At 44.3% G+C, this 15,487-nt stretch overlaps 1 protein-coding gene across 2 annotated transcripts in view; it reads right to left on the minus strand.

Moving 5' to 3' along the window:
* Positions 1-15,487, minus strand: part of EVL (Enah/Vasp-like) — a 73,411-nt gene that overhangs the window by 6,988 nt on the left and 50,936 nt on the right. For both annotated transcript variants that reach the window (XM_009998012.1, XM_009998011.1), the window contains 5 exons: positions 11,512-11,575; positions 7,015-7,076; positions 2,145-2,374; positions 1,382-1,503; positions 719-779 (listed from right to left, as the gene is read on the minus strand). In XM_009998012.1, the coding sequence (XP_009996314.1) occupies positions 719-779; positions 1,382-1,503; positions 2,145-2,374; positions 7,015-7,076; positions 11,512-11,575 (539 nt within the window). The remainder of the gene's footprint in view (positions 1-718; positions 780-1,381; positions 1,504-2,144; positions 2,375-7,014; positions 7,077-11,511; positions 11,576-15,487) is intronic.

Here is a 15,487-nt window from a genome sequence, read left to right on the forward strand (position 1 = left end):
ACTCAAAATTGCTGCATCAAGTTCAGTTTAAAGACTGAGTCAAATCCAAAGCCTTGTTCAATTGTTTTTGTGGACAACATACAGAACAGTTAAAATAGATATGAGTCAAAGTACCCTGAAGTTGTCCAAATTCTATCTCATCTTAGTGTAAGTACCACAAACACATATTTTAACTTTTGAATGGTCTTGTAGCTAATACATTGTTTCCCCTCCTCCTCCCACCTTCCTCCTTGATGTGTTTTCTTTGCACTGTGGGGTCCAAAGTGAGCTGACTCTTGCTATGCATGGAGGATGGCAATCAAAAGTTACACCACATGGTGGATGATCCACTTCAGTTTAGCTGGAACCACAAATTTAAAATAAGAAAAATGGACTTAATCTGAAGTTGACTTGCCAGAAGTTTCAAGGCATTACCTTAAGAGGCAAGAATCTACTGCACCCTAAAACACTTGGATCAGCACTCAGGAGAAAGTGCCCATTAGCCTGGTCTGGAGAATACCTCACCTATGAATAAGGCAGCAATAATGTTTACAGGGTACTGTTCCCAGGAAAGGTTGAAGCAGTTATGTTTACCTTTTGTCTGGGTGTGCAAGTCTATTCCTGGATCAGCACTGCTCATCAGTGCCTGCCACACACAATGAATGAGCACAGGACTTTGACTTACAAGGCCACAGCTACATATTTGCAAGAGCACAACAGTGAGGAGCCTTTCACTTACGTTTTGGCTTTCCTCTTCTTTCTTGTCAGCTGGCTTGTCTGACTGTGACGCTGCTTTCCTCCTTTGAAAATGAACATGAGATAGGGCACACAGTCACCTCTCTAGAAACACATCCTCCATGTGGGAAGACTGATTCAGGCTCTGGTGGGAGTTATTATTTACTTAGTTCATCCTAGGGAACTTGACAAAGGCTGGATGCGTTTGGTTGCGTAGGATTGGGGTGGAAGTGAAGAATCCCGACCTTGGTGACACAACTCAGGGAGAGGGATGGTATTTTGAGGTGGTGTTTAAGAGAGCAATACAGGGTGCAGAGCATAAGGAAATGTGTCGAAGCAGAGAAAGGAGTGCAGCTGGTATGAACCTGAATGAGGAAGGGATGGCTTGTCTGAGGCTCAGCAAGTGGTGGCTCTTGTGTCCTATACAGGAGGAACAACCCAAACCCCAGTGGTTTCTGAGGACCAGCCTAACTCCCCCACGTGGCTCAGGTGGTTATTGCAGTGATGCTACTGTTCTTGGGCAGTTCCTGTATTGTCATCTGTGCTGCATCCCCACATCCCATCCCTTGCCAGAGAAAGGGCTGTGGCAGTGCTTCCATGACAGCACCTTGTTCCACAATTTGCCACAGAACTCACGCTAATGCTTTCTTGAAGTCCAAGTACAAACCTTTTTGCCAGCAATTTATTCATTTCTTCCATCAGTCCTCCTCCGCCTCCTCCACTACTTGTTCGATTGGCATCACTCTTAGAGACCCCACTGGGGCTGGACCCTCCTGAACCATCTTCTGGCTTAAGACAGAAATCAACATTGGAATTAATGAAAAGTTTCATTTACAACCACACCCTTACTTACTAGTTTTCCTAATTATTAGGAACAACAATCACAATCACAGCCCCAAACCAGAGGTAGGATATTTTCTGCCTCGGCAGGAAGACCCACATGAACCTTACTGAATGTAGGAACAGTCTGGGTGAGGCAGATATACCTAGTAATGATGAAAAAAACCCCAGCACTGTTTGTTCATTATTAGGTTTACATGTGTCTATGCAACCATTACCTAAGTGGACACCTATTGACTTGAGGCCTCAGCAGTCTACCCTGATTTTTGTAAGCATGGTGCAGTTTTAACCACTTATAATGATTGAAAACACTAACAGACAGTACAGTGGTGGGCTTTGCTAAAGTAATGAAATCCTGGCAACATGAGAAACTGCAGCTATTTGCTAATTAATACTTTTTGAAGAGCAGAAATTCTACTAAACATTTCCTATTCAGCTTTATTTGCACTACAAACTCACATTTAAAAGTTCACCTAACGTTCAGCTGAAGCATGTTTCCCCACGCTGGATTTGCAGACCTTTACATGAAGCTGTGCCAGACTTTCCCACGTTTAAGAGCGTATCAGGGAGTCCCAGTGCCACCTCCTTACCCGTTGAACTCTCCTTAGTTTGGCACCAGCCAGAGCTGCTGCAAGCCCTGACACTGACCCATCTTCAGTGCCAGCCCCTTGGCCAGCACCTGCCGGCAGTGGGGGTGGTGGTGGGGGCGCAGCTCCCATGGGTGGTGGAGGGACTGGGGGGGGTGGCGGAGGTGGGGGCCCCCCGGACGAAGCAGGGATCACAGCAGTGCCACTGGGATGACCAGGTGGAAGTGCTGGGCCTGAAATGCAGAGAATATGAATTAGAGGTGAAGCGTGGCCAAGTTCCTGCTCTCGAGGCCATGACCTGACTGCATGATGAGCAAGCAACGCAAGGAAGCACCAGGCACTCAGGAGAATGGGAAATAGTGGGTGTATCCATGGCCAACCAGCTACAGTCATGTCGTCCTGCAAGACCCTGCCACTAGCTTTCTCTCTCCTCTTCTCCCTGGCTGGGCTGGTGTTTTATTCTGTGCTGAAATCAAAACACAGACAACGCTTCCCAACTCATAAGTGGCACCTTCTTCTGCTCCTCTCATAGCTTTCTACATGGAGATAATAAACCACATCAGCCAGCCCTGTGGACCTATGTTGAACATCAGCCAGCAGTGTGCCCAGGTGGCCTGGAAGGCTAATGGCATCCTGGCTTGTATCAGGAATAGTGTGGACAGCAGGAGCAGGGATGTCATTCTCCCCCTGTACACGGCACTGGTGAGGCCTCACCTCGAGTACTGTGTGCAGTTCTGGGCCTCCCACTTCAAGAAGGATATTGAGGTGCTGGAGCAAGTCCAGAGGAGATCAACAAGGCTGGTGAAGGGATTAGAGGGAAAGACTTATAGGGAGAGGCAGAGGGAGCTGGGGTTGTTTAGCCTGGAGAAGAGAAGACTCAGGGGGGACCTTATCACTCTCTTCAACTACCTGAAGTGAGGTTGTAGTCAGGTGGGGGCTGGGCTCTTTTTCCAGGCAACTAGCAACAAGAAAAGAGGACCTGGCCTGAAGCTGCTCCAGGGGAGGTTTACGTTGGGTATTAGGAAGTAGTTCCTCATGGAGATGGTGATTAGACATTGGATTGGCCTTCCCAGGGAAGTGGTGGACGCACCATTCCTGGATGTGTTCAAGGAAAGGCTGGATGTGGCACTTAGTGCCGTGGTCTAGCCAATGTGGTAGTGTTAGGTCATAGGCTGGACTTGATGATCATAAAGGTCTTTTCCAGCCTTGGTGATTCTGTGTGATTCTGTAATATCAGCTTTTCATCAGAATTGTAGGCTACAGCAACAAGTCCTTCTTTCTGTTGAATGTGTGTGGCCTCAACTGATCTTGCAAAATAATGGAGTAAGAGTCCAGCTCCAAGCACCCAGAGGTTCAGCAAAAATCCTCAAAGGAGCACCCTGTTAGAGGGACTGATGGTGGGTAACTCCACTGCAGTGTTTGCCTGTCTGTAACTGGTCAGTTGAAGGAATCCACCTCCTTGAAGGTAATTCCCCACATTACATTCCCTCAGAACAGGCTGCTCTTGATATATAATCAGAGGTTCAATTGTTCAGTGTTATTTTGAAAGACAGGTGGGTTTTGACTTAGGAACATTTGGAAATGGCATTTAACATGAGCAGCCTGGTTTTGCTCTTAGCTAGGTTTTCTTACAATGCTCCCTTATTTCTGTGGTTACTTCTGCCATTATTTCACACTCCCGACTCCATTATTGAAATGAACCATAGCAATATTAGAAATACTTTCAATGTTTCGAGCTCTCTTTTGTTCATAATAGCTAGTCATTCATTGTGGGCACAGTAAATTGTAATTGCACAACTACACCCACCTAATTAGAGGCCAGCCAGAGGCAAAAATTGAACTGAGTCACAATAATGGACTGATGTGAGTTTAAAATAACTTCACTGAACTAAGTGGATTTCAAGGAATTATATCAGCTGAAGCACTGAGCCACCAGTGGTTGCAGCAATATTTTTAGCAGAAAGTTAAAGGAAATGTCTCAGTTTTCTTCCTCTTCTGGGCACATCGTTTAAGCATTATATGGGATTATAAACAGGAATGGATCCAAGTTACAAAACTTATGATCTGAATTGCAAAGAGGCATTACTTGTAACTGCTCTAACTCTGCAGGCTTGAGAGAAGTGCTAGAAATCAAGACCATATGCAAAGTGGCAGACCCAAGCTCTTGACCTGCCTGCAATGAAAGAGGTTTGCTAGAATAGTTATAATGACAAGCCCTCAACTATAAATGCAGCTTATACCAGGATGATTTTCTAGAATGAAATAAATTATACAAGCACCGGGGATTCTGGGTAAGTATAACAAAATCTATGTTATATCTTTTGCTGGCAATCAAAATGCCACTTAAGAATAGAAAACACAACCTCTACCAATATTGCTACACAGACAAGTCTACTGTAGACATGGCCTCCAGCTTCAGAAGAGCCCATCTGCTACGTTTGCAACAGCTGAATCTAGTGTTTGCATGAAGCTTGCTGCCAAATACAATTTGATTCTGCTGAATGATAAAAATCTCCTTCTGGGCTAATACAGTAAGAATATGCATTACAACAACCCACCTACAGGACCCTGGTCCTGTAATTCTTGCCTTTTGCCTTACTTTCAGCTGCAAAGGTTCCTGGACCAGTCCTGAGTGCTTTTGAGATGCTTTTCCACCTTAGTTTCAGAAATCACGTACAGCAGGAGTAGCCTTGAGTCTCATCCCTTTTTCTAGCTGTGCAAATGTGGCTTTTTAAACAGCTAAAAGCTACGCCTTTACACAGATCACATTTCATTCAAAATCTGTACTTACTCAAGTGGGCAATGGCTGATGAAGTCATGTAAGGAGGGGTCCTCCTGAGCATAGTCACCTCAGACACAGCAGCGTAAGGGGGAGGCAACGGAACACAGTGTGACACAGGCTGATACCACTGCTGTTGAGGACGAGATGCTGGATGGGAGGATGGGGAGGGAGCCTGGCCACAGGAGTTGGGGGGGCTGGCAAAGGTGGGCAGCGGGGAGGAGAATGCAGCCTCTAGGTGTGGAAAGAAGGACCCATCCTCACTTTTCACCTGGGTCCCAGAGGGGCCGAAAGGATTTTTTTCTTCAAGATGGCCATTCAGAGGTACATTTGCTGACGTGTCCTGGCCTGCTTTATCTGTGTATCCCCTGACACTGTCAGGTGGGACAGGAATCACAGGCAGGATGGTGGGACCATGTTGCTGCAGGATGTCACCCCTCTGCAGAGGTGGTGCATTTGTGGCAGAGAAAGCAGAAGACTGAGGAGAGCAGAAAAGAGAAAAGCGCCTGAGAGGCTGGCGAGAGGTGAAAGGAAAGTGGGAAGGATGAGGAGGTGGTGGAGACAGCGAGGTTTGCCTGATGCTTGGTATTACAGTCCTGTGGTTTGGGCAGGCTGGAGGGGAGGAACCGGGGGCTGCTGGCCGTTCAGAGGCTGAGCGCCTGTGCGGGAGCTGCAGGGGTTCTCTATCCCTCTGCAAGGATGTGAATGAGGGCTCAGGGACAGCGGGTGCCAAAGAGTCAGTGCTGGCATTAGGTGGTGGCAGGGACATGGCACTGGAGGCAGGAGCACTGCAGTGATTGCAGGTGGGAGGAGGAGATGGGGGCTGAGAGGGGGTAGAGCACATACTTATTGGAAGGGTGGAAACTAAAAGAACAGAAAAGACAAATGAAAAGAATAAGATGGACACTCAACAAGGAACTAAGGCAAAGCAGAATAGAGAAAAACAAACTAAGTAATAGCAGAAACTCAAACAAAGCAAAGTGAAGATGATGCAGGCACCAGCTTAGGGATTTCCAACCCTCGGCAGAACCAGAGGGTGGTGCAGAGTGGGACCCTGGCAGCATGGTTAGAGCTTTGCCCTCCAGTGCCAGAGAGGCTACTCCAAGCACTGTGTGAAGCTGAGTCAGGACCACACCATGGGAAGTTACAAGGGACATGGTGAACCCAGCAGTGGCATCTTGTAGCCAGGGAGACAATATCCGGAAGTCCCTGAGAGACACATCCCGCTTCTTGAAGACACCAAGGCAGGATTTTAGCTGTGTTGCTGCCTATGCAGAATAGCACATAGTAACCTCTGCTGAAACAGAGTCCAGCAACTTCTGTCACTGACTAAAGTATGTGTGTGTTAAAGCTGGTTTCAAATCAAAACCTAAACAATTCTAACAGCTGAGGAAAAGCATTTTGCTTTTGTGGCCAGATTAACTGAAAAAACTTCCCCAAAACAAAAGCCCAAACACAAGATGGCCATCTTGGCTTGCTTGCTTGCTCTGCTTTCTTTCAGAAAGGCAAAGCCATACTTTGTAGTTATAAGCTATTCCTGTCATCTCTCAGCTTAGTGCAACTTAATACGCTATAGAAGATTTTTATAAGCTCATTAAATATATATTTTCCATTAAGCTCACTGAAGACTCTTCTCTTCATGGCCACAAGATCCCCACCGCAGAGCACCTAGAGCTGTATTTTCCTCTGTACTGTAGTTTGCTTTGTGCTGCAGAGTGACAGGCACATCAGTCCCTTTGTGTTGACATCCCCTTGAAACACGGAGCCACTCATGCAGTGCTACCTGCTCTCTTCGTGAATGTTGAAGAAGTGTGATCAGGCCTCCTTGGGACACCTAAAATCCCCCTCAGCTCTTCAAGTTTTGCCATGGACAAACCTGCCTAGCTCCACTTGCATGCCCTGTACAGAAGCCTCTGTGAAAAAACAACTGCGCTCAAGTGCATGCAAGTCTCTAGATGAAAAAACTTGAAAACCTAATAATAAAAAATATAATGACTTTTAGCAGTTTAGCTCTTGCATAGCACTACACAAAATCCAACTACAGCTAGAGGAGACAAGCAAGGAGAGACTTCATCTGCATAGTTTGATACGTGCCTGTGGTAGAGGTTCTTCTTTCCAGAGATTCCTGGCGCTGTTGCTGTTGCTCCATCACTTGCCTAAAACAGCAATGAAAAAACCCTTAGTCATTAATGTATTCTTTATAATTTTAAGTAAAAGCTTTATACACTGAGAAGCACTCCAGCTGTGTGTCTCAGGTGTGTGAGCCAGTCCCTTACAGCAATGCTGATCCTCTGAGATGGAGGTGGGTTTGATTTCACAGCAATGCCATTGCACACCTTGTGAAGTGTAGCCAGGACATGGAGCTGCACCTGATGGACACTGCAGGGGCTGCTTGATTCATTTAAGGCAACTCCTCAGCGAGCTCTCCACGAGGAAGAGTCAGTGTCCAAGGCCTTGGAGAGCACAGCGACCACACGTGTCACAACCTTGGCAAGCATGAGCATTGCAAGGAAACACCAGGGGGCACCTCACATAAAATGACACATCCCGAGTCTTTTATGGATCAGGAGCCCAAGGGACTTGTAGTTAGAATGAAAACATAACAAAGCTTGATCTGTGTTTAGATGCTGACTGAACAAAGCCTGCTTCTTCCAGCGGCAAACCCCAGCCCTGTGCTGGCACCGGCCCCTGCCCGGCAGAGCCGCCCCTGGGCTGCCCACCCTGCCCACCACGTTTCCTTCGTCAGTGCTGGGCACAACACTGCCCTGCTGCTTGTCCCTCAGGAGCCGATAACTCCTGTGCTACCCAGGCCTGGCGTCCCACAGGGAAATCCCCTCTCCCAGCCTTCCCCGGGCTCTCCTGCCCAGCGATGTGCAGTTCCCAGGGTCCATCAGCAGAGGTCTGCTCCAGCACGCAGAAGGAGCTGTCACTGACCCCTGCCACAAACCCGCCCTGCCATGTCTCTTGTTAAAAAGAGCTAAAAACTAGACTATTTCTCAGGCTTTTGACCATGCACATGGATATGGATTGAAGATTTCAACAACGCCAAAACATAACTCTGAAATGACCTTACTGGAGCGCTTGGTAATAAGGTTTATTATCTTTTTCTTCCATGATTTCTAGACCAGGTTTGCCTTTACTTTATGTTTCAGTCAGTCTCCACATTTCTTTTTTCTGTAACAGCTTTACTTCATGGACTGTGCAGTAAAAGAACCTTAACTCTAGGCAGCACTTCTATTTTGACTCCTTATGTAATATTTTAGAGAAATAAATTTGCATTTTTACTTGTACTGTTACGTCTTTACTTGTGAGTCTGCGATTTTAAGTAATTCTATCTTCTTGCATACAAATAGATTTTTTAGAAGAAAGTCCAGAAAAGTAAAGTTACTGTATGTAAGATGAAAATAATCCCTTATTTTGCAAAACAGATTTCCTATCTTTCAATTCTAATTCAATAGACAGGACAGGAAAATCCATTATTTTTTGCTGTGGAGGGATCAACCCTAAACTAGATTTTTGTTCAGGACATGCAATTCATTGAATGCTGGCAATTTTTGGAAAACCATTATAGGCAGCTGATGAACTATATGTAGAAAAGGGAAACAGGTTTGAGGAGCAGCCTCAGCTGGCTGATTCAACTGGTTTCACTTAAGCTATGGCACTTTAAATCAAATAAACAGAAATCCTAACTTCAGTACACACCCTGGCTTCTACTAGATAGTTATGGGCTGAACCCATATGCAACAGCATCAATTGCACTGCTAACATTTCAACTGTAAACACGTGTACTAAGAGTTTCCTAAGCATACTGTCCCCTAGCTTAGCTTGGCATTTATTAGCAACATTTGATGGTGAAGAAAAACTTGACACATAAATCTTCCTCATTTAACGTGGGAGAAATTCTAGGTTTATCTGGAGGATAGATTTTGAATACTCCAGCCTGACAGACCAGGAAATAAATATGGGTAAGATGTCCCCAAATCATTAGAGCTGTTGCAGAGCAGATACAGGTGCAGGGTACTCCCCAAAATAAGGGTCAGCCACTGCCATTTGAAGTCATAGGGGTTCATGCCAGCCCAGTCTGCCCTTGTGCAGAAGCAGTTTGTATGTGCCAAATGCACCCTCCCACACATGCTAAAAGAAGAAGTTCTTACACTCTTAGAAAGTTAAATGTATTCCAGTAGAACTAAATAAAGCCTGAGATTGGCACAGAGCTGCTTATGGAGTGTGCAAGGAGTAAAGTACAAAAGCAGTCAGATTACACTCTGACTTAAAAATATATCCTTTTAACATTTGTGTAAAGGTCTCTAAAAAACCCTTCAGATGGACAATTTTGCAGGGTAGTTACCATAACTTAATTTCCTTGCCTGCTTATAATATGTTAAAAAAACACTAGGCCTAAAATTAGGTCTGCTCTATACTTAAAGAATGTATCAGCAGAATTAAAGCTGAAAATCCTCTATTGTAGCGGCAGTAATATCTAAGTGCATCTACTGCCATAGCTTATTCCAGTCCACTGGAGAAAAGAAGCTTTCACAGAACCATGTGCCCTCTAGCAGTCAAATAATACCTACCCAAAAGGCTTTCACTGTATCTTAGTGAACAACAATAAGTAAAATGCATAACTTTTTCTCTGTGACAGTTAAACTGCTCACACTTTAAATGTACAGACTAGACATTTAAATTTGAGGTCTGAGTTACATATAGTCTGAAGAATCAGTGATTGCCAGTGCTTAAATGAAGAGCTGGATCAGGTCTTTCAGCCAGGTGTAGGGGATGGGAGGTGGCCCCCCACTGCTGGGTGGGCAGGAGCTGGACCCTACAAGGCAAACCTTGCCTGCTTACACACTGCACCTGCAAGTGAGGGCAAAGCCCACTCAGTGCCTGTTGTGTCTGACCAACATCTGACATCTTTGGTCCTGAACTGCCCCTGCAGGTCTGGTTGCATGAAAATCCTTACAAAACTATTTATTATCCGAACCAAACATTGGGCCAAGTTCTCTGGAGGGCTAACCACCCTCTGGCTGATTCTCCTCTTGCTACAGAAGCAAACGCAGACACCTTTTTAAAGCAATGACAGACACCAAACTTGATGTAGCAACAGGTCCTGCCAATTTCTGTACTCCTGATGCACTCCTGATGAAGTGAGGCTCACCAGCCTATAGCTACACGTTACAACAGAATACTCTGTCATGTTTCTCATACAGTAGGAGAAACACACTTGCAGTGAGCAGGAATAAGGGGAACAAAGGTGGTGTATGGGCTGAGCAGGGCTGCTGACAGGGACACAGCTGATGTCAGGCTGACAGATCACACCTCTGACAACAAAGCTGAAATTAGATGGGTCTCACAATTTTATTATGGGAAGAGGCATATAAGGACAGACACTCCTACCCACCTTCCCTTTGATGTCAAGGAGACCACTCCTAGCAGCAAGACAAAAGGCCCTGTGTGACAATGGCACCAAGTCTGGCATATGTGTAAAAGTGAAGGCTACAACTTTACTCTTTCATTTATTGTCCTGATTTAGAGAAAAACATTCCTAAAAGGAACAGCATACGATATAATGTTCTGGTTTGAGAGTGCCAGGAAAAAAATCTCCTATGGCCATACTAACCTGAGGTGGGGACCCTGGGAGCCCCCAGCTGCTGCCGGCCTGTGGATGTGGCAGTTTGGCAGTTTTGGCAGTTAAAACAGCTGCTGAAGGGGAAGCAGCTGAGCCTGTGGGGAGGTGAGGATGGAATGGCTCCTCAGGGAGCCCTGCTCTGGCCTCCCTGGCTGGATTGGGGTTTGCTTGTTGGTCATTGCTCCCAGTGCTGCTGGTGTGCTTGCATCCTGTTTTCTCATCAGAGAAGAACACTGTTCACTGAGACAGGTTGCTTTCTCCTGTCTCCCTGAGTAGGCCCAGTGTGGCTGCTCCAAGGCTTTTCTGGACTGTCACTGGGACCCTGGACTCAGGCACCCCCATCTGCTGCTGAGTCCAGTTTGGGACTTTTCTGCTTGGGAAGTAATTACCAACTGAGGAATGTGGGTTCTGCATTGGCATATTCATGTATATACTTGAATATATTTACATAGCTGTATATAGTAGTATATAATTTGCCATCTTAATATTATTATTTATTAATTCATTAAACCCATTCTATTTTTTTCTGACCTAAAAGTCTCTCTCCCCTATTCTCCTTTTATCTTCCCCTGGAAGGGTTAGTGTGGGGATAAGAGAGAGCACCTGTCACTTGGTTGTTGGCTAAAACTGTGACATAGGCAGTGGCCACATGCAAAATGGGCCTAAGCTATTCCTGAGTGTGTATATGGTGCATCAGATGTTCCCTGGGCACTATGGCTATCAGCTGCCAGCAGGTGACACACAAAAGGGTAAAATGAAGCTTTCTTAATGTGCATGAGAAACATACACTCTACAGGTTGCTTTTAAACATTCTGCAAAATTACAGAACCTTTGGTAATAATTACAGAAAACTCAGAATCAACTTAAAAGAGGTACTAGTAAAAAGAACAGTGCTTATTGGTGAACAAGGATGGCATGTTCATTCAACCTACAAACTAGAGTTCTACCAAAACTGATGAACTCACCTCCTCTGTGCTTCCATTTCATCTGGAGATGGCCCATTCTGGACCTGGCGCTGGGCAGCTGGACCTACAGAACAAATAAAAGAAAGCTATTAGGAAAGCAAATGTGGCTGACTTTTTTTTTTTTAAAAAAGGTGCTGCTTGGATTAACTGCTTCTCTATTTTACTGTGAGAGAAAAACCTCAAGCATTATTGCCCTCTCTGCTTTATGTTTTTAATTCGTTTCCAATCAGAGAAATCATCATCTCCTGTAAATTTTGTTCTCACTGGGAAAATCCAATGGCTAAATGTGTGAGCAGATTTGTCCAGAAACTCAGCACTGTGGTAGCTGCAGATGACAGACTAATCCCTTGGTGAGGGTGAAGACCCACAGTGTTGCAAGAGATGTCCTGTGGAAGGACAGTCCATCACACTGGGGTGCACTTGTAGCTTCTGCAGAGTTCAGATGTAATCACTCTGGGTCCTTTTGCCCTCGCACAGTAACTCAACCACAGAGGTTAGTTTGTGAGTGCACATGCTAACCAGCGTTGCTCTGATGCTGAGCTGGCATCAAGACGCTACCTGATGGAAGGTGCAAGGAGGTGCAAAATTACACTAGCCTTTTACAAAGGTGGCTTTTCTTTTTACAATGCTGTCGATCTTCTGCTTTTCCAGGATCTACATCAAGCTTGAGCTTTCATTGACAATCACCAACAACACCCAACTATGCATGACACCGTGCATTCAAATCTCTCTTTACTCTGATAATTTAATCTCTGTTCTTGGACAATCAATCAAGCACACTGACACTTAAGTGCCATTTTTTGAAAGCAATAATTATTATGAAAATAAAAACAATTGTTGGTAACGAAAGCTACAGTCATCTTGCATTCAGTGGTAGGAGGATTGTTCCATTGCTTTGAAAAGGTAGGTTTCTACTGGGACTAAGCAGGTAAGAGTTGTGTTAAATGAAATTACAATTTCACTGATAAACAGCACAGAGAAATACTTATATGCAGAAAACCATGTATACCTTTTTTTTTTCATTTTCAAATTTAAAATTTCATCCTTTTAAAAGTTATCCAACCAGAGCAAATCAGAATTAAATACAAACCCAAATATGTCACTCCCGAACCCTTAAGTATATTTTCCTCAATTTTCAATATGTTTTTTCCAGGCAGAACGTCACCTGAAAACGAATTTATAAAGTATGACTGCATGAGAACAGAAAAGATGGCAGAAATGCAACATGGTCAGAAATTCCAGAGTGTTGACTGATCCTGATAAAATCGTACATATCTTTGAAATGTGTTAAAGGAGTAACATGTGCAGAAAGGGAACACAGCACTTTTTGAAAATCAGACTCATGTATTCCAACTTTGGGTATCCCAAAACTGAAGCCACAAAAGCTCTGACATTTTAATATATCTTAGGATTGGGTATGAAGTGAAGACAGTTCACTTCTTTAATGTCTCTCAACTGACAACTCGGTACTGTTTGTCACAGGCCTTTGGCAAGCTATTAGATAGAAATGCCACATTATGTTAAGATCACATGAAAAAATGGATGTTTGGGGGGGACAGGGTGGTTTTTTGAAAGTTGGTCTCAGAAAAAAAACTGAGCAGGTATTTGGGAAGCACAAGAGCAGGAGGCTCACGTGTAAGGACTTTCAGTCCTAACGAGGGTGCCATGTTACTGCGTCAATGCTTGTTCTGTGCACTGGTGCCACTGAAGTGAAAGAAGGCCAGACCTACCCTAGTGTAGCAGCTACAGGGTGAATTTAAACTTCTGAGCACAGAAGGAAGACAGGCGACTCCTTGTAAAAAGAGAATCTCCATCTTCTTGGTGGCCACCCTCTAAGTACTGGAACATGGTGATAAGGTTTCCCTTAAGCCTTCTTTTCTCCAGGCTGAGAATGAAATGAGCTCCACACATTAACAGTCCCTTTTTTTTTCTGTATTAAGTAATCTGGCAGCATTTTGTTCTTCTTATTAATTGGTCCTAATTATGTTTTGAAATTGCCAATATCTTCATACTTTTGACAGAGATGCCCTCCTCTTTTGGCAGGCAAAAACAAGTTGAAAAAGATCAGAAGGAAAGAAGCTACTTCAGACCTCAGTAAATAAATAATCAACTTTCAAAAACTCCTTGCGTAAGTAGTAACAAACTTTCCAACATTTTTATTTGCACATTAATTTAAAAGCCAGACTTTTCTCATGCATGGGGTACACTACTCCATGCCTCTTAAAAGGCTTTAATTTTCTCTTGAGTATCTTGAGATATGTAACAATTAGTATTTTTTGAGTAATGACTAATTCCTCTCTTTTACATGTTTAGATTTCTTACTTACATCAATACACTGCAGCAAAGCATAATTCCTTTATTTAAATATTTTCCAAGCTAATTTCCCCTCTATTTTACTAGTGACCAGTAGCGAGACTTTAGAGATGTAAACTGTCTTCACTTCACACCCAATCTTAGGATATTTTTAATGATCTCTTCTGCACATCGGTTTTGTTTAGTACAACAGAAGGGGAGGATGAAGCTGTAATAGGTAGCTTACCCTCTCTCCTGTGTAAAACAAGAAGCAGTGGAGTAAAAGTTGGTAAGATAATGCTATCTGAGGAAAAGCCTAGAGCATCTTCAATCACAGCCTGTGGGAACAGAGTTATCTCTTTTGTGCTCCTGAAGAAGCTTGTACTGATTGGAAGTGATTGGAAAACAGAGGAAAGCTGTATGTGGGGTTGTCCTGGGATAACTGTTTTTCAGGACAGTCACACCTTCTATTGCCAGTGGGGTTACAGATCATCTTGCTACTAGTGGAGAAACAGACCACTTCTGTTTGCCACTGGTTGTTGTTTTGCTTGAGTTACTCATAACCATAAGAAATAATTTGTTCCGTCATCTGCTTGTGATCATATTAAACCGAATAATTTTTCCACACTAATATGAAACCTTAATTTGCAAGCCCTAAAGAGAAAGGTTAGATGCACCCTATTTTGGCAACCAAAATTTTGCCTGAGCAGGGCCAATACACTTAAAAGCCCAAACAAAGGTTTCAGGTCTGTTGATTTCCAGAAACATAAATTCTGCTAAATTCTGCCACCTCCCAGTCCAGACTTTGCAGCAGACCCAGGCACACCACCATCTGATGTGAAGTCTGCAAACAAATTCAGTCTCTGTAATGGTGGAGCTTCTTGTTTCTCTCATCCTTGAGATTGCTTTCAGCAAGCTCAGCCAAAGCTCACACAGATACTGAAGGCAGAGATTATTTTTATGCTTGATTCCATATGTGTGTGCTCTGCAGTGCACACAGCAGGCACCTGTTTGACTGAGGGTTTTTCTAATTCAAGTGGATTTCTAGGATTAACTTCTCTCCACATTTTTGATATTTCTCAGACTTAAGCAGGCATGAAGAGTTAAGTGCTCTTGGTGAGGGCATCCTCATTTAAGCATCCTTCTCGAGTTGCCCTGTGAGCTGCCTCTGACCCTGGCAGCCTTTGGGAACAGACTCCTAGAGAAGAGCACTTCTTAGCACAATAACCAGGAGAGACAGTTTTGCCACTGAGCCATTTGCAGCTATTGCAATCTACATCTTTAGCAACTAATTAATGCAGGAGATACACTGTGAATGTGTTTTCCTCGCTTCATTGCTTTGTAGTAATTAACCATGTTTTTCTATAAGCATCTTGTGATTCAGCTCAAGGCAGACTTTGGGAGCACAGGGGTGCTTTCTGTCTTCTTTTTCTCTTCCCATTCAGGTGCCCCAGCACCCGCTCTGCTCATCCCCAGCTGTCCTTAAAGACAAGGATGGGGAACACCTGCCATGAGGCACTGCTTTGCAGTGAGTGTGATGGTTTCCATATGCTGGTGGCTACTCCTGTACCACTGTGACCTGCTACTGCTTGGAGATGTTCATGTCTGGACCTGTGACAAGCCATGAAATAGGACCAAAACTGTGACAAAGGGCAAACCCTTGCTCTGGCTTCCACTGTGGTGT

The sequence above is a fragment of the Chaetura pelagica genome, unplaced genomic scaffold (genome assembly GCF_000747805.2).
Source record: "Chaetura pelagica isolate M959 unplaced genomic scaffold, ChaPel_1.0 scaffold354, whole genome shotgun sequence".
NCBI lineage: Eukaryota > Metazoa > Chordata > Aves > Apodiformes > Apodidae > Chaetura > Chaetura pelagica.